Source organism: Haematobia irritans, chromosome 4 (assembly GCF_050003625.1).
Source record: "Haematobia irritans isolate KBUSLIRL chromosome 4, ASM5000362v1, whole genome shotgun sequence".
Taxonomy (NCBI): Eukaryota; Metazoa; Arthropoda; class Insecta; order Diptera; family Muscidae; genus Haematobia; species Haematobia irritans.
Genome location: NC_134400.1, coordinates 218,840,282 through 218,857,465, shown reverse-complemented (window position 1 = coordinate 218,857,465; position 17,184 = coordinate 218,840,282). Strand labels below are relative to the sequence as shown.

The 17,184-nt window shown below is 33.2% G+C and overlaps 3 protein-coding genes across 3 annotated transcripts in view; 2 read left to right on the top strand and 1 right to left on the bottom strand.

Annotated features, from left to right (window-relative positions):
- Positions 1–17,184, bottom strand: part of LOC142236606 (uncharacterized) — a 747,498-nt gene that overhangs the window by 646,981 nt on the left and 83,333 nt on the right. The gene's annotated exons all lie outside the window — the stretch shown is intronic.
- LOC142234999 (uncharacterized) lies at positions 2,309–3,022 on the top strand. Its single transcript, XM_075306219.1, has 2 exons — positions 2,309–2,536; positions 2,667–3,022. Exons 1-2 carry the CDS (start codon positions 2,525–2,527, stop codon positions 2,895–2,897), a joined length of 243 nt encoding a protein of 80 aa, XP_075162334.1. The 5' UTR covers positions 2,309–2,524; the 3' UTR covers positions 2,898–3,022.
- Positions 14,102–14,652, top strand: LOC142234646 (uncharacterized). Its single transcript, XM_075305811.1, has 2 exons — positions 14,102–14,220; positions 14,329–14,652. Exons 1-2 carry the CDS (start codon positions 14,209–14,211, stop codon positions 14,557–14,559), a joined length of 243 nt encoding a protein of 80 aa, XP_075161926.1. The 5' UTR covers positions 14,102–14,208; the 3' UTR covers positions 14,560–14,652.

The window sequence follows — 17,184 nt, the reverse complement described above, 5'->3', positions numbered from 1 at the left end:
TCCGATCCGGCTGAAATTTGGTACGTGGTAGTAGTATATGGTCTCTAACAACCATGCCAAAATTGGTCCATATCGGTCCATAATTATATATAGTCCCCATATAAACCGATCCCCAGATTTGACCTCCGGAGCCTCTTACAGGAGCAAAATTCATCCGATCCCGTTGAAATTTGGTACGTGGTATAAGTATATGGTCTCTAACAACCATGCACGAATTGGTCCATATCGGTCAGTAATTATATATAGCCCCCATATAAACCGATCCCCAGATTTGTCCTCCAGAGCCTCTTGGAGGAGCAAAATTCATCCAATTTGGCTGACATTTGGAACGAAATGTTAGTATGTGGTCTCTAACAAACACGCAAGAAGTGGTCCATATCGGTCCATAATTATATATAGACCCCATATAAATCGATCCCCAGATTGGACCTCCGGAACCTCTTGGAGGATCAAAATTCATTCGATTCGGTTGAAATTTGGTACGTGGTGTTAGTATATGGCCGCCAAAATTGGTCCATATCGGTCTATAGTTATATATAGCCGATCCCCAATCACACAAAAATTGGTCCATTTCGATTCATAATCATGGTTGCCACTCGAGCCAAAAATAATCTATCAAAATTTTTTTAGAAAATTTTATTTCTATAGAAAATTTTGTCAAAATTTTATTTCTATAGAACATTTTGTCAAAATTTTATTTCTATAGAAAATTTTGTCAAAATTTTATTTCTATAGAAAATTTTGTCAAAATTTTATTTCTATAGAAAATTTTGTCAAAATTTTTTTTCTATAGAAAATTTTATCAAATTTTTATTTATATAGACAATTTTATCAAATTTTTATTTCTGTAGAAAATTTTGTCAAAATTTTATTTCTATAGAAAATTTTGTCAAACTTAATTATATACGTATTTAATCGGCCCTTTTTTTAGTTTAATATATATCCCGTATGGACTACCTTGCAATTTAGAAGACGGTGTTAGGAAGTTTTAAGATGCCTTGCCATCGGCAAGTGTTACCGTAACCCAAGTAATTCGATTGTAGATGACAGTCTTCAGTAGAAGTTTCTACGCAATCCATGGTGGAGGGTACATAAGCTTCGGCCTGGCCGAACTTGCGGCCGTATATACTCGTTTTCGGCTAAATTTAAATAAGTTGTACCATTTTATTAATTCTTAATCTGTTTTTAACCTCTTAGAAACACAAAAAAAAAAATAAATTTCCCATTAAAAATATAAAAAATGAACTTCCTGTGCACACTGAAAACAATATTTACGTGATATTAAAGATTACGCAACCTAAATTTTAGGATGCGGAATTTACAAAATATTAAGGAAAAATTTCTTTAAAACAATAAAATTTTACTTATAATAAAGTTTATAATCTTTGCTTCAAAAATTTTCGTTAAATTTAGGACACAAAGTTTGTAAATTTGCGTCCCTCCGTTAAAGTCGCATGTCTTTGAACTGAGGCTAATTTTCCTTAAAGTAAAGAAACACATTTTTGATTTGAAGAAATATTCCTTAAATTAACTGAAATATTGAAACTTTAGATTTAAGATAAAAACTCTTCAAATGTAGGCTAAGACTTATTTTGAGGATTTACCGTCTTTGGGTTAAAGTTTTTTTTTTTTTAATTAAGAAAACATGTTTTACTTTGAAGTATTCGTTATAAGTTAGATTTTTAAACTGGCATTTGTTTGTACGTGAGTACCTTTATTACTAAACCGCGAAAAGAGAATGACAATTTGATAAATGAGATCTGTATCCTAATTTTAATTTTATTGGTCCTAGATTTAAAGCCAGATAGGACGCTAAAAAATTTCTTTATTTTAAAGAAGTCGCATCTTTGGCTCGGAATCAATACCAAAATCCTTAAGGGAAGGTCAAAATCTTTGGATGCAAGTAAACTTTTTTTTGAGTGCAGTTAAAATAAAGAACATCTTTGGGAGAGCATTTTTGGAAGTTCTTTTAAAGTTGTGCCTTGAGAAGAACTTCCAAATTTTTTTGTAGGGACATTATTGCCCTCTATGTTACCTGACTTGCAAATAATTTGCGAAAATATTTACGGTTTAAACTAATTTGTCATCAAATGACATCTCAATATCGTAATGCAGATTGTTGTTTACGCAATACCCACTGACATCCCTAACACCAAACTATACAAAAATATAATTCATGACGGGAACATTTAGTCCATGTTTTATGCTCATCGTTCGACATCAAGTTGGGTTGGCACAATGTTTACCAATCATCAATGAAATGCCAGTAAACAATAAAATTCCTTCCCCCTTTGTTATATTAAGACAACATAAACTAAAGTTTGACCTTAGTACAGCAAACGTGCCTGTATCAAATTTGCATATCGTCCAAAAATATCTGAACATTAAAATTTACAAATATTTGCCAGAATTTACAATAAACAGCAGCAGTAAAATTTTCTCACTATAAAAACTCGAAACCATTTACGATTGGTTATCAGTTCAATACGTTCTGCAAACAAACTACACCACACCAATAATCAAAATGTTCAAATTCGTAAGTTAAACAAATATACATAAACTGCCCTTGTAAAAAGTCCAACTATAAATATCCTTAAAATCCTTTGCGTTTATTATTTAAATTTATTTTAATAATTTATAAAAATATTTTTTTTGTTTCTTTTTAGTTTGCTTTGTGTTTGATGGCTATCGTTGCCTTGGCTGCTGCTAAGCCCGGTATTGTTGCTCCTTTGGCCTATACTGCTCCCTATGTAGCTGCTGCTCCTTACACTGCTGCCTATACAGCCGCCTACACTGCTCCCGTTGCTGCTCCCTACTATGCTTCCCCCTATGTAGCAGCTCCCTATGCTAGCGCTTACACTTATCCTTATGCCGCTTCTTACCTCTTGCGTAAATAGATCAGATATTAGGACTTGATATGGAATGCACTGTTGTTTGGTTAAAGAATTTTGTGAAATTATTGAAAAAACAAAAACTGGAAAAAAATAAAAATGCAATACTTTTTTGTTAACACTTAAAACAATCATAGTTTTTATTTGGAATTTTATATAGCATGGGTTTAAATTTCGAAATGAAATAAAATCCACTAAAGATTTGGAAAAATTAACCAGGAAAAAAAAATCAAAATACTTATTGTTACTTAATGGAACTCACATTTTCATTTCGGAAGACCGTCACCGGTGTCCTGATGTTGTGTTTCGAAGTCTTGATTGCAGAAGAGCTAATTTCTTTAATCATTTTATAAATACTTGTCAAACAATATGGGGGATTTTTATGATGAATTTTTCAAAAATTCTCAATTTAAAAATGGGAATTTTTGGGGACAAAAGCGTGCTAATTTAGGAACAAGATCCAAAAACTACTGGCCACACTTTTTTCGACCACAGTGATAGCTCACGTATCTTTTAACAAAATGTTTCTGTTGTAAACATGCAACATTGCATTAAGAGCACATGTAGCTGATTTTTAAAAAATGAACATATGATACATAAAAACTTCAGTTTCTAAAGTTTGATAATAAATTGCTTTGCTGGTCTGTAGAACCACTGTATACTGATTTTATGTTCTACCTCTTCGATATTATCTTAACCCCGAGTAAAAACTCACTTTGGGTTACTTCGAACTTTTTTCAATATTGAGTTTAATGTCCAGCTATATGTCCACTGTAAGTTAAACAATCAAAAGAAAGAAAAACAAGTATATACAGCAGTAAGTTCGGCCGGGCCGAATCTTAAATACCCACCACCATGAACCAAATATTAGGGTTTCCTTTGAAATTTCAGGAGGGCTTAAGGACTGGAGGACACTTCCCGAAGATAAATTTAAAGATTTAACCTATGAGGACTATATCAGATTCTGGATTTATAAGAACCATTTTTGTTTGAGTTTTAGAGGAATCATTAACATATCTTGTAAGTGTGCAAGAAAATGATGAAATAACGCCTTGATTTGAAATCTTAAATCTGTAGAAGTAAAATCTGGAAATTTTACATTGAGTTTCAAGCAATTTTCATGATCAGTGCGCCTTCTACACCCTCAAGAAGTGAAGTCGGTCTATATGGAGGCATTACCAAATGGACCGATAAAAACTTAATCCGATACACGTTTTTGTGAGCCTAAAATACCAGAATATTTACAATTTCAGGCAAATCAGATAAAAACTACGGTTTCTAGAAACCCAAGGAGTTAAATCGGGAGATCGTTCTTATGTGGGCTATATTAAAATATGGACCGATACTCACCGTTTTCGGCACACCTCTTTATGGCCCGAAAATACCTCTAGATTTCCAATTTCAGGCAAATAGGATAAAAACTTCGGATTCTAGAAGCCCAAGAAGTAAAATCGGGAAATCGGTCTATATGGGGGCTATACCAAAATATGGACCGATACTCACTATTTTCGACACACTTCTTTATGGTCCTAAAATACCTCTAGATTTCCTATTTCAGACAAATTGGATAAAAACTATGGTTTCTATAAGCCCAAGACCCCAAATCGGGAGGTCGTTTTATATGGGGACCATACCAAAACATGGACCGATACTCAAAATTTTTGGCACACGTATTTGTGGTCCTGCAATACCTCTATATTTCCAATTTCAGGTAAATTGAATAAAAACTGCGGTTTCTATAAGCCCAAGAAGTAAAATCGGGAGATCGGTCTATATGGGGGCTATACCAAAACATGGACCGATACTCACCATTTTTGGCACACCTCTTTATGGTCATAAAATACCTCTAGATTTCAAATTTCAGGCAAATTGGATAAAAACTACGATTTCTATAAGCCCAAGACCCCAAATCGGGAGGTCGGTTTATATGGGGACTATATCAAAACCTGGACCGATATAACCCATCTTCGAACTTGATCTGCCTGCAGACAAAAGACGAGTTTGTGCAAAATTTCAGCACGATTGCTTCATTATTGAAGACTGTAGCGTGATTACAACAGACAGACAGACAGACGGACATCGTTATATCGTCTTAGAATTTCTCCCTGATCAAGAATATATATACTTTATATAGTCGGAAATCGATATTTCGATGTGTTACAAACGGAATGACAAACTTATTATACCCCCGTCACCATTCTATGGTGGTGGGTATAATGATATCGACCTTAGGAGACTAATTTATCTTTTGGGATCTTGCAGCCGATTTTTTTTAGCCAAATAGACTGGTTTAAATTTTTGCATCGTCTTTTGCTGCACATTAGAACTCGATCGAAGGGTGTTTTTTTGGTTCCATGTTTTACAAAAACAGCAAAATTAAACCGAAGCCGAATGATTTAAAAATGGAAATCCCTTTTGGCATATTACTCGTATGTCTCTAACTGCTGATTAGAGCTAGATTGAAGCGGATTTTTTGGTCGAAACACGCTCAGAGACTTACGTCTCTTACTGCACATTCGACTTCAACTGAAATGGATTCTTTTGACCGAAGCGATTTTTCGGCAAAAACGGCAAAAATTCAGCCGAAGCCGAATATTTAAAAATTAAAATCTTTTAAGGATACTGGTGGAACTATTGGTACCATACGTGTTTCAAGGCACATTAGAGCTCGACCGAAGCCGATGTTCGGCGAAGAAGGCAAAGTTAAGACGATGCTTAATAAATTAACAATTAAAACCTGACTGATTTAATTTTCAAGATTCTACGTTTCTTACTGCATAATGGAGGCTGACCGAAGAGGGTATTTTTTTTTACCGAAGCCGACCTTCGGCAACAAAAAGAAAAATTTTCCAGTCTATTGAAATAATTTCCAACAGACTGGAAATTTCGAAAAAATCTTCGGCTTCGGATAAGCAGCCTCATCACACCAAAGTCAGACAATTAATTTTTGTTAGAATGCAGAAATCGATTTTTTGTCGAGCTGTACTGCATATTCAATGAATAGTTCCTTCATTGCAGGATGCGACATTTCTCCCACCAATTTGCCAGTCATGAGAACTCTTTGGACATCCAGTATCAAAACATCTATATAGGCCACCATTTTTATCCATTTTTTCGACTGCGAAGAGCAAAAGTCAGTTTATATTGACATCACAGCAAAAAAATTTGGAAGTTCTTCCAAAGGCACAACTTTAAAAGCACTTCCAGAAGATGCACTCCCAATGATGGTCTTTTTTTTAACTACCCAGGAAGTTCTTTTTATTCAGTTTTTTTTATAACTTGGTTTTTTCATACTTTTAATGGGTAATTTTAACTTTTTTGCTTCAAACAGGTTAAAAACAGAGTAAGAATTCATAAAATGGTACAAATCATTTAAATTTTGTCGAAAAAATCCTAAATCCAATCGGAAAAAATTGTGAATTTTTGAAAATATTTGAGGTCAAACGTTTCCGACAAGCTTTAGAAGAATCCATTAAAAATTATAAACAATTATAAAAATTATTTATTTGACAAAATATCACAGAATTTTTCAATTTATATCCAAAACATTGAATTCGGATCACGCCTGAAGAAGTGATGCAAATTCAGTGCAACGGCTGTTGAAATGGAGGACTTCCGTCCTATGACAAGCCCATCGCATTCATCGATTCTGCGTCAATTTTGCACCACCTCCGGATCAAAAAAGAACATTTTCATTACTTTTTTGGCGACGCATTTTTTGCTGGGATACCAAGGTAAAGGTGAAGGAACTATTCGTACGAATAGAAAATAGATGTGACCTTAAAGTAAGTACACAGAAAAAAATTTCACGAAAAATTTTCCAATTAAAATTTTAATTGAGTTTTAAAAAATATTCAATTAAAAATTTAATTGAATCAACAAATTTTTTAATTGAAACAAAAATCAATCACAAAAATTAATAGTATCAATTAATTTTTTAATTGGATCAATTAATTTTTTAATTGACCTTCAATTAATTTTTTAATTGATACTATCATTTCTGTGATTGAAGACATTTCAATTAAAAAATTAATTGGATCAATTAATTTCGTGATTGAATCAGAAAAATTTTTTTTTGTGTGTACTTAGTCACATAGAGTTAAAATTGAAATAAAAACATGTTCTATGTTAGCTATCAATCAACCTATACAGAGACTGAAGGAGAAATAATATGGATAAGCCCATTGCATCCATATCCTTTGGACCGGAGTGGGAGGACATTCCTGCTCTAGATATGAAATAGTCGTGGCATACTGCCCTTTTTTACTTAAATAAATTTTAGCAGTCACTGCTAATAACTTCCCCTGAGTAGTTTTGTCTTGTTGGGGACTTAGTTCTCCTTATATTCTATTTCGTTCTAGAATCTGAAATAATTTTCTCCTTCGTAGCTTTGGTAATGCGCTTATAAATGATTCAGTCATTTGATTTTCGGGAAAATATGTATGCGAAACATATCTATAGTCGAGAGCCGCATTATGACATTCCTTAGCATGTCCTTTTTGCATTCGACAGAGGTTTCACCAGTAGCTTTAAAGTGTTTCAAAACTTTTGTAAATGGGATGGTTTTGTCCTGAGTTCGCAATAATCTTCAGATCGACCTATCTTAAATGCACGACTGGCTAGGTAAAAAACGAACACACCATGTGTGGATACATTGCGATTCAATAACCACATATAAGAAATTAGTTGCCTCTGCCCACATCTGATTGCTGGTTGCATTCTTCTCCTTATCAAGGAATATTACACCTCCTAAATGCTATTTTTGGAATAAAATTCTTGTCGAAAATAACATGATTGACACAAACATGCTACATAACATTTTGCTTTAGGAGGTGATCATATTCCTTCTCTGGGTAGTCTTTCTGACATGACAAAATTATTGGGGTAAGCACTTTGATATTATTCAAATAGATAATGGAAGCTTTATTTCGGCAGGCTCAGGTCCTGCGGTTTAACAAAATGTATTGACTATATATCGCATTCGTCTGAATCCAAATGTATCATTCAACTGCCCCCCCCCCCCCCCCTTGGTATACAGTTTAGAGTTTTCGATTATACTTCCCTAAGGACTAAAATGTTCAACCACCTAGTTTGCGTTCTCAAACTTCAGCTCAAGGATAAGGAACTTCTTTTTATAGCCAAGTCTGAATGGAATCATCAGGGTTCAGACTTTTGGTAATTATAGAGGCTGTTCTTGCCATGGCTCTCATTCGCCAATCCCTTCCTCTCAAAATCCATGTCGCTTTTGTCCTAGATTTAAGTTTTTCCGTAATTCGATTCGATGTAACATTACTCATCTTGAGCCATTTGTGTCTTAACATTAAACATGGACATTTGTAATATTTAATAAATATAATAAAATTTAGCACACTTCAGAAAATAACAAACTAAACTATTATTATTAAAATAATTGATTATTGAAAATTCAATGTAATAAGTGTCACTTCCATACTACAACATCATAACACCCACGTACTTCATAATGCTTCCTCTATGCTAAATATGACGTTTTACCTTAATGTGCCGACACATACGTGCCAGTGTCAAATTCAGACACTAACATAACAAATCAAAAAGTAATGAAAAATATTAATTTACAATTGAATTAGTCATTTTTCAGAATTTATTCTAATAATTCTAAATGAAATTCTGTATAAAAAGGGGAAATTGTTAGCAATACAATATCAATTGAAAACCAATTTGCAATCACATCAAACAACAACTAAATCACTTCAAAATGTTCAAATTCGTAAGTATCAGTTTACGAGATCCTGAATATTATTAGCAGTAGTACAAACAGAAAACAATAAGGATACTAACAAATAAAAAACAAAAAATGTTAAATTCCTTTTATTTTCTTGATTCTATAGTTTGCTTTGTTTGTCGTGGCTCTGATGGCCTTAGCAGCTGCCAAACCTGTCGTTGTTGATCATGTGGATTATTCAGCTCCTTATGTGCTTGATGATCATCATGCAATTGCTTACACCGATGCCGAAACCGCCCATTACTATGATGCTCCCTACGTAGCTGAACATTATGCTTACACCTATCCTTATGAGGAATCTTACTATTTGCATAAATAGGTCGGACTTAAGGATTGTTTTCGTTTTCATTGTGAATTTTGTTAAATTGAAGAAATATTGTTAAAAATAAAAATCGACTACATAAAAACACATACAACCTGTCGTTTTAATTAATGATTCAATATGGAATTTAAAATATTTTAGGACTAATATTATTCTAATACAGTTTCAGTTACATTTTGAATAATTGAGTTATACAGAATTGAATTACATTAAATTGTGTTGGAAAGTATGAAAGAGAGTTGAAGTCAAATTAAATAAATTGAGTAGAGTTTAAACAAATTGATCTTAAATGGAAATGATAGAACTTAAAGTGAGTTAAATTAGTACTGATTATGAATAAATTGCATTAGAACTAAATTGCACCAAATTTAAAGTACTCGTCCAGTATAACAGGTTGGATGAATTTTTTAGGATCTTCACAAATATAAATTCAAAACAATTCAAAAAGAATTGGTATCATTAGATCGCAACAGACTAAAATCAAGTTCCGGAAATTACGACCCCAAAAACTGGAGCTGTGGGCGGTAGTGACAGAATGAGCCCAGTAAGAAGTATTTTCGAAAATTGGTACAATTTCCATTATTTCAGGATCGAAGAAGTTAAGATCAGCAAGATTTCCTTGGTGATCATGAATGACTTGTAGTTTCTTTTCAATTGTTGACATAAGGGAATATTGACATTTGATTTTCAAATTCCAGATATTGGATCCAGATAATAAATGATAATTTTAACATAACAGTCACTGCTAATAACTCCCCTGAGTAGTTTTGTCATTTTGGAGACTTAGTTATCCACCACCGTGGTGCAATGGTTAGCATGCCCGCCTTGCATACACAAGGTCGTGGGTTCGATTCCTGCTTCGACCGAACACCAAAAAGTTTTTCAGCGGTGGATTATCCCACCTCAGTAATGCTGGTGACATTTCTGAGGGTTTCAAAGCTTCTCTATGTGGTTTCACTCCAATGTGGAACGCCGTTCGGACTCGGCTATAAAAAGGAGGTCCTTGTCATTGAGCTTAACATGGAATCGGGCAGCACTCAGTGATAAGAGAGAAGTTCACCAATGTGGTATCACAATGGACTGAATAATCTAAGTGAGCCTGATACATCGGGCTGCCACCTAACCTAACCTAACCTAGTTCTCCTTATATTCTATTTCGTTCTGGAATCTGAAATAATTTTCTCCTTCGTAGCTTATCATTTAGCATCTTTGGTAATGCGCTTATAAATGGTTCAATCATTTGATTTTCGAGAAAATATGTATGCGAAACATATCTATAATCGAGAGCCGCATTAGGACATTCCTTAGCATGTCCCTTTTGCATTCGATAGAGGTTTCAGCAGTAGCTTTAAAGAGTTTCACAAAACTTTTGTAAATGGGATGGTTTTGTCCTGAGTTCGCAATAATCTTCAGATCTTCTTATCTTAAATGCACGACTGGCTAGGTAAAAACTAACACACCATGTGTGGATACATTGCGATTCAATAACCACATATAAGAAATTAGTTGCCTCTGCCCACATCTGATTGCTGGTTGCATTCTTCGCCTTATCAAGCAGAGAAGGAATATTATCACCTCCTAAATGCTATTTTTGGAATAAAATTATAACATGGTTGATACAAACATGTTACATAACATTTTGCTTTAGGAGGTGATCATATTCCTTCTCTGGGTAGTCTTTCTGACATGGTTGAACTTCATGTGATTTCAAAATTATTTAGGTAAGCACTTTGATATTATTCAAATAGATATAATGGAAGAGAATCAAGCCGACCCATTTTTGTCGGCTAGGCCGAAATAAATTTGTCTATTCGGCAGCGGACAATTATCTATTAATAATTCAATTTGAAGTTATCCGAATGGTAATGAGATTAGTTGCACAACCAAGCATATTATTAAAATTATTAAAACATTAAAATATAACATTTTCTGAGCTAAATTTTTCAAAAATTACTATAGAAGCTTGACTATTTGATTGTGGGTGGAAGGTTCAAAATTTTGGCAAAAAATATAACAATTGTTAAGTTTTGATTAAAATCAAAATTGTTGATTAATTGGCAACTAAATTTGAGTCAGATGAGTCGACACATTCGACAGCGTCGACTGGCAAAAGCGGCTTCATTCTCTGATTTGGACCTTGGAGCTGAATTATAGTAGGACCACATGATCTGGGTACAGATTTCTTTTCCATCATTCAATATAGTTCGAAGACACAGACGGTCCACTGTGGATCTAAAAATTTTGAAGTTCTTCCAAAGGCACAACTTTAAAAGCACTTCCAGAAAATGCACTCCCAATGATGATCTTTATTTGAACTACCCAGGAAGTTCTTTTAATTCAATGTTTTATAACTTGGTTTTTTCATACTTTTAATGGGTAACTTTTTTTTAACTTTTTTGTTTCAAATAGGTTAAAAACAGAGTAAGAATTCATAAAATGGTACAAATCATTTAACTTTTGTCGAAAAAAATGCTAAATCCATTCTGAAAAAATTGCGAATTTTTGAAAATATTTGATGCCAAACGTTCCACACAAGCGTAAGAATGAATGAAAAAATTTTAAAAATTATTTATTTGTGAAATATCACAAAATTTCTTAATTCACATCCAAAACATTGAATTCGGATCACACCTAAAGAAGTGATGCAAATTCAGGGCAACGGCTGTTGAAATGGAGGACTTCCGTCCTATGACAAGCCCATATTAAATTCATTGCTTCTGTGTCAATTTGGCATCACTTCCGGATCCAAAAAGAACATTTTCATTACTTTTTTGGCGACGCTTTTTTTTGCTGGGATCATGAACTCGATAAACATAAATATTTGAAGCTTGATAGGCTTCTACACTGTTAGAAAAATATGTTTTTCATATGTTCCGATTTAAACAAAATGTGTTTCGGGCACGATTTTAAACCACAATATATTTAAGTGCAAACATGTAATGTTCCTAAACTAACACTAAATGTTTGGGACATCTATGTTAATATGTTAGAATATATTATGTTTGGGATATGAATGTTTCATAAAAATCATATGTGTGAATACAAACATATATAAATTTACAAATTTCGACTAAACATACATATGTTGTGATATTTTATTCAAAGTGACAGAGAGAGTATAGAGAAAGAAATAGAGATGGAAACCGGGAGAGTTGACGAAAGATATCAATATAACACAGCAAAAGAGTCAAAAGAGAACAATTTCTGTGAAACCGCTTGTATGTTGTTTCGGAAAACTGTTTTATGATAAGGCCAAAAATTTGATATGTTTAAGTCTAAATATTATTTAATTTGAATAAAGAGAATATACATTCTGAACCAAGAGAATAGACATTTGAAAAACAAACAGCTTATGTTTTCGCCTTGAGAGCAGCATTTTATGTATGTGTGGACATGTGTTTTGTTTATCATTTTGGCATTATGGGCACAATTTTTTTCTTGGTTCGTTAAAAGAAATCAGGGGTCTTCATAAAAATAACGAAAGGGCACTATACTCTTTTTAGAGTATAGTGCCCTTTAGTGACAGTAAAATGAAATAAGGAGGAAATAGTGAAAAATTACACAGTAAAATGTAAAAAAACAAACTTTAGTTCTTCTTTATTAAAAAGTAGTCCACGAGGAGTTGACGGACACCATCAAATATAAAAGCGGGCATTAAGTTCGAGTTTTACAGCTAAAACAATTTAAAAAGTTTATTTTCTTTAAAATGAATTATTAAAGAAAAATAAAAGGAATTTTAGAGCGATGGTGTTAAATGCTAGTAAAAAACTGTTCACTCCTAAATAAATTTATGTTTATATTATAAAATTATGTATGTATGTTTATACTCGACTACACGTTCTTCTTTTGTTAGTTTTTGAATTCCTTCCAAATTTTAAAGTTTTGTACAAAAACAGTTTTTTATTACAAGATTGTTATTTTTGCAATAAAAAATAATATTTTATCCAAAAATCAGTCAATTTCGTTTATATCAAGCACTGTTACTGACTATAAATCTTTAATAACGCATATTTCGAAGTTTCATTTAAAAAAATAATATAGTATAAATATAAATGTGTAAATTAAAAAAAACAAAAAAAATGTTCGGTCGGAGCAGGGATTGAACCCACGACCCTTTGCATGCAAGGCAGACATGCTAACCACTGCTCCACGTGGCAAACAAATGTATGTTTCTGTTAAATAATGTTATGTTTGCATGGGCTCGTGGGCGCTGCAAACTATGCTATATAAATGTAACTTAAAACGATAATTATCTACTGGTGACTATAACAGCTACGTAGCCCAGTGGATAGTGTGTTGGCTTACAAACTGTATGGTCCTCGGTTCGATTCTCCGTGCAGGCGAAAGGTAAAATTTAAAAAAATTATAAAAGTGAAAAAGAAAGAAAAAGGTGCCAATAACTAAAAAATTTCGTGGAAGTGAAAATTACGACTATGTTAGGGAATGAGCACAATCGTGTTTGGGAAAAATTCTTCCAAGCATATAATATTTTTGGCTCAAAATGCTTCCAAACATATAATATGTTCACATAAAACAAACATATTAATGTTTCGGCAGTATGCAATAATATATGTGCTTCCTGCAAAATATGTTTGGAACATATGTTAAAGAAGCGATTTTTTTTGAGGGTGTATCTCTTTCAATATTTTCGAAGCTGCCGGATAATTAATTTAATGAAATGTCATGTAATCTTTCATGAATTTTCAAGAAATTCAAAGAAAATTCTTAAACTTGGGACTATTTCATATTGTAAGTAGCAATTGGTTTCCATATCAGTAAAATGTATAAGCCACAAAACCATCCAACCAAGTTCTTAAAAGAAATTTTCGATGTATCCTTGAAACATTCAACACTTTTTGCGTTGGTTTTTTTTTTGTAATTATGGATATAATTTTTGCCGATTTTTAACTACCTCTTAACTGACTATTAACATGACAAATTGTTTGCTAACATTAAACGCAATGCCCATACTAACTATCCACAGAGCAGACATAGCTAGCCTTTTACCATCACTATATAGCTTGACCTTAGTACGAGTAATACGTGCCTGTATCAGGCATTCATATCAGTCAAACTAAATGTGTGAACAACAATATAAAATATTCAAGTTAGTAGGAAATATTTGGCAGAATTTACATTTTTATTTCACTATAAAAACTAGAAATTGTTAACGATTAGTTATCAGTTCAATAAGTTCTGTAAACAATTAAACTACACCACAAAACATCAAAATGTTCAAATTCGTAAGTTTACACAAAAAAAAAAAAAATAAATGTGATAAAATAACTACTTTGAATATCCTTAAAAAAAAACCCATAAAATTAATTAATTTGTTTTATATTTATTTTTAGTTCGCTTTGTGTTTAATGGCTATCGTTGCTTTGGCCGCCGCTAAACCCGGTATTGTTGCTCCTTTGGCCTACACTGCTCCCTATGTGGCTGCTGCTCCCTACACTGCTGCTTACACAGCTGCCTATACTGCTCCTGTTGCTGCTCCCTACTATGCTTCCCCCTATGTAGCTGCTCCCTATGCCAGTGCTTACACTTATCCTTATGCCGCTTCTTACTTCTTGCGTAAATAGTTTGGATATGAGGAAGATTATCGCCTGCTTATTTTGTTGGAATATTTTGTTGCAAAAATCATAATAAAAAATTTAATTTGTTAAAACAAAGAATATTTGTTTTTATTCAAAAAGAAAACAGCTCAGAATAAATGAGCTTGCAACGAAGTAGTTGGAATCGCCAGTTTGTGATTGGGAGGCAAAGCAAATTTGGTATTTCTCCAATGGTAACTCAGGCGTTATATTCGATTGTTCTATACATCTAAAGATATGAAGCTTACATAGTTCATAATATGCCTCAAGGTCCCATATATAAAAAAAATTAACAAAACGGACATTTTTCCAAAATTTTATAAAATTAAAAAAAAAAATAATTTTTAATATTAAACAATATTATACGGCCGTAAGTTCGGCCAGGCCGAAGCTTATGTACCCTCCATCATGGATTGCGTAGAAACTTCTTCTAAACACTGCCATCCACAATCGAATTACTTAAGTTGCGGTAACGCTTGCCGATGGCAAGGTATCTTAAAACCTCCTAGCACCAACTTCTAAATTGTATGTAAGTCCATACGTGGTATATATTAAATCATCCAATACGTATATAATTCAGTTTGACAAAGTAGACATAAAATTTTGATAAAATTTTCTACAGAAATAAAATTTTAACAAAATTTTCTATAGAAATAAAATGTTCACAAAATTTTCTATACAAATAAAAATGTTGACAAAATTTTCTATAGAAAGCAAATTTTGACAACAATATCTACAGAAATAAAATTTTAACAAAATTTTCTATAGAAATAAACTTTTGACAAAATTTTCTATAGAAATAAAATCTTGGTAGATTATTTTTGGCTCGAGTGGCAACCATGATTATGAACCGAATATAATTTTAACAAAATTTTCTCTAGAAATAAAATTTTGACAACATTTTCTATAGAAATAAAATTTTGGTAGACTATTTTTGGCTCTAGTGGCAACCATGATTATGAACCGATATGGACCAATTTTTGTGTGATTGGACCAATTTTGGTATGATTGTTAGCGACTAACACCACGTTCCTAATTTGAACCGGATCGGATGAAATTTGCTTCTCTTTGAGGCTCCGCAACCCAAATCTGGGGATCTGGGGACCATATACCAACACCATGTACCAAATTTCAGCCGGATCAGATGAAATATGCTTCTCTTAGAGGCTCCACAAGCCAAATCTGGGGATCGGTTTGTATGGGGGCTATATATAATTATGGACCGATGTGGACCAATTTTTGCATGGTTGTTAGAGACCATATACCAACACCATGTACCAAATTTCAGCCGGATCGGATGAAATATGCTTCTGTTAGAGGCTCTGAGGGTCCCTTTATATGGGTGCTATACGTAAAAGTGGACCGATATGGCCCATTTTCAATACCATCCGACCTACATCGATAACAACTACTTGTGTCAAGTTTCAAGTCGATAGCTTGTTTCGTTCGGAAGTTAGCGTGATTTCAACAGACGGACGGACGGACGGACATGCTTAGATCGACTCAGAATTTCACCACGACCCAGAATATATATACTTTATAGGGTCTTAGAGCAATATTTCGAATGACAAAGTTAATATACCCCCATCCTATGATGGAGGGTATAAAAAGTTATAAAAAAATATCGAATGTTTGTTTCCAATTACAATTCGCACCATCGCAACTCCTCACTCCATGTTTCATTGCATCATTCATCATAGCTTTCTTCCGTCTTTCATACAGTTTCTGTGAACATTCAAATGAAATTAAAAATTTAAAAACACTTTCTGTTCTCAATGAAATTTTAATATCAGTCAGCCAAAGTTGCAAGCACTAGGATCCATGGAATGGCCACCATTCCTTCGTGGAACGGTTAACACCATCAATATTTGCACGAGTAGCAGCCTTTGGTAACAGAATAAAAATTGCAAGGGAAATTGAAATGGAAATTGAAGCTTGGACAAAAATTCACAGTAGTTAATTCAATAATTGAAGGTCGTTTGGAGGAAGAGAGGGAGCTGACAAAGTGGTTTGAATGTAGGAAAATAAAATTACTGCATTAGCCAAAGTAATAGAAAAGCAATTTACTGTAATTTCAATAAAAGTCAGATTAGAAACTTGAGCTTTCCATTTCTTTTTTTAATGAAGCAAAGCGTTTTAAAAATCTCTCTAATTAGTAGAGAGGGTTTGTGATATTGGTACTTACTATGTATAGGAAATTGGCAATGGCATAGAAGCATCAGAATAGGAATAGGATATATTAGCAATTATTCCACAATTTGTGGGTTAGAATTAATGAATACTGTACACATAATCATCGTAATGAATAAGACATTGAATTTGATATCGTAGCAAATTTCCTATTAAATTGCTTTGGAGAGGTTTGGATTCGTTGGCCTTGTATTCATACGAGTTTGCTAATGTGTATTGATATGAAATATTGTTGACAAGATACGATAGAAAAATTGGGTATTTTATTTGTAAGGCAATAAAAATATAGTCCAAAGTGAAGGGAAGACAGCTGTGCAAGATATTAACAACGTCACCAGATCCCTTTAATGGTCATGTCGATATCCGGTTGTTGAGATTATTGGCGGAGCTACGAAATTTTTCTGGGAGGGCTTATGACATTTT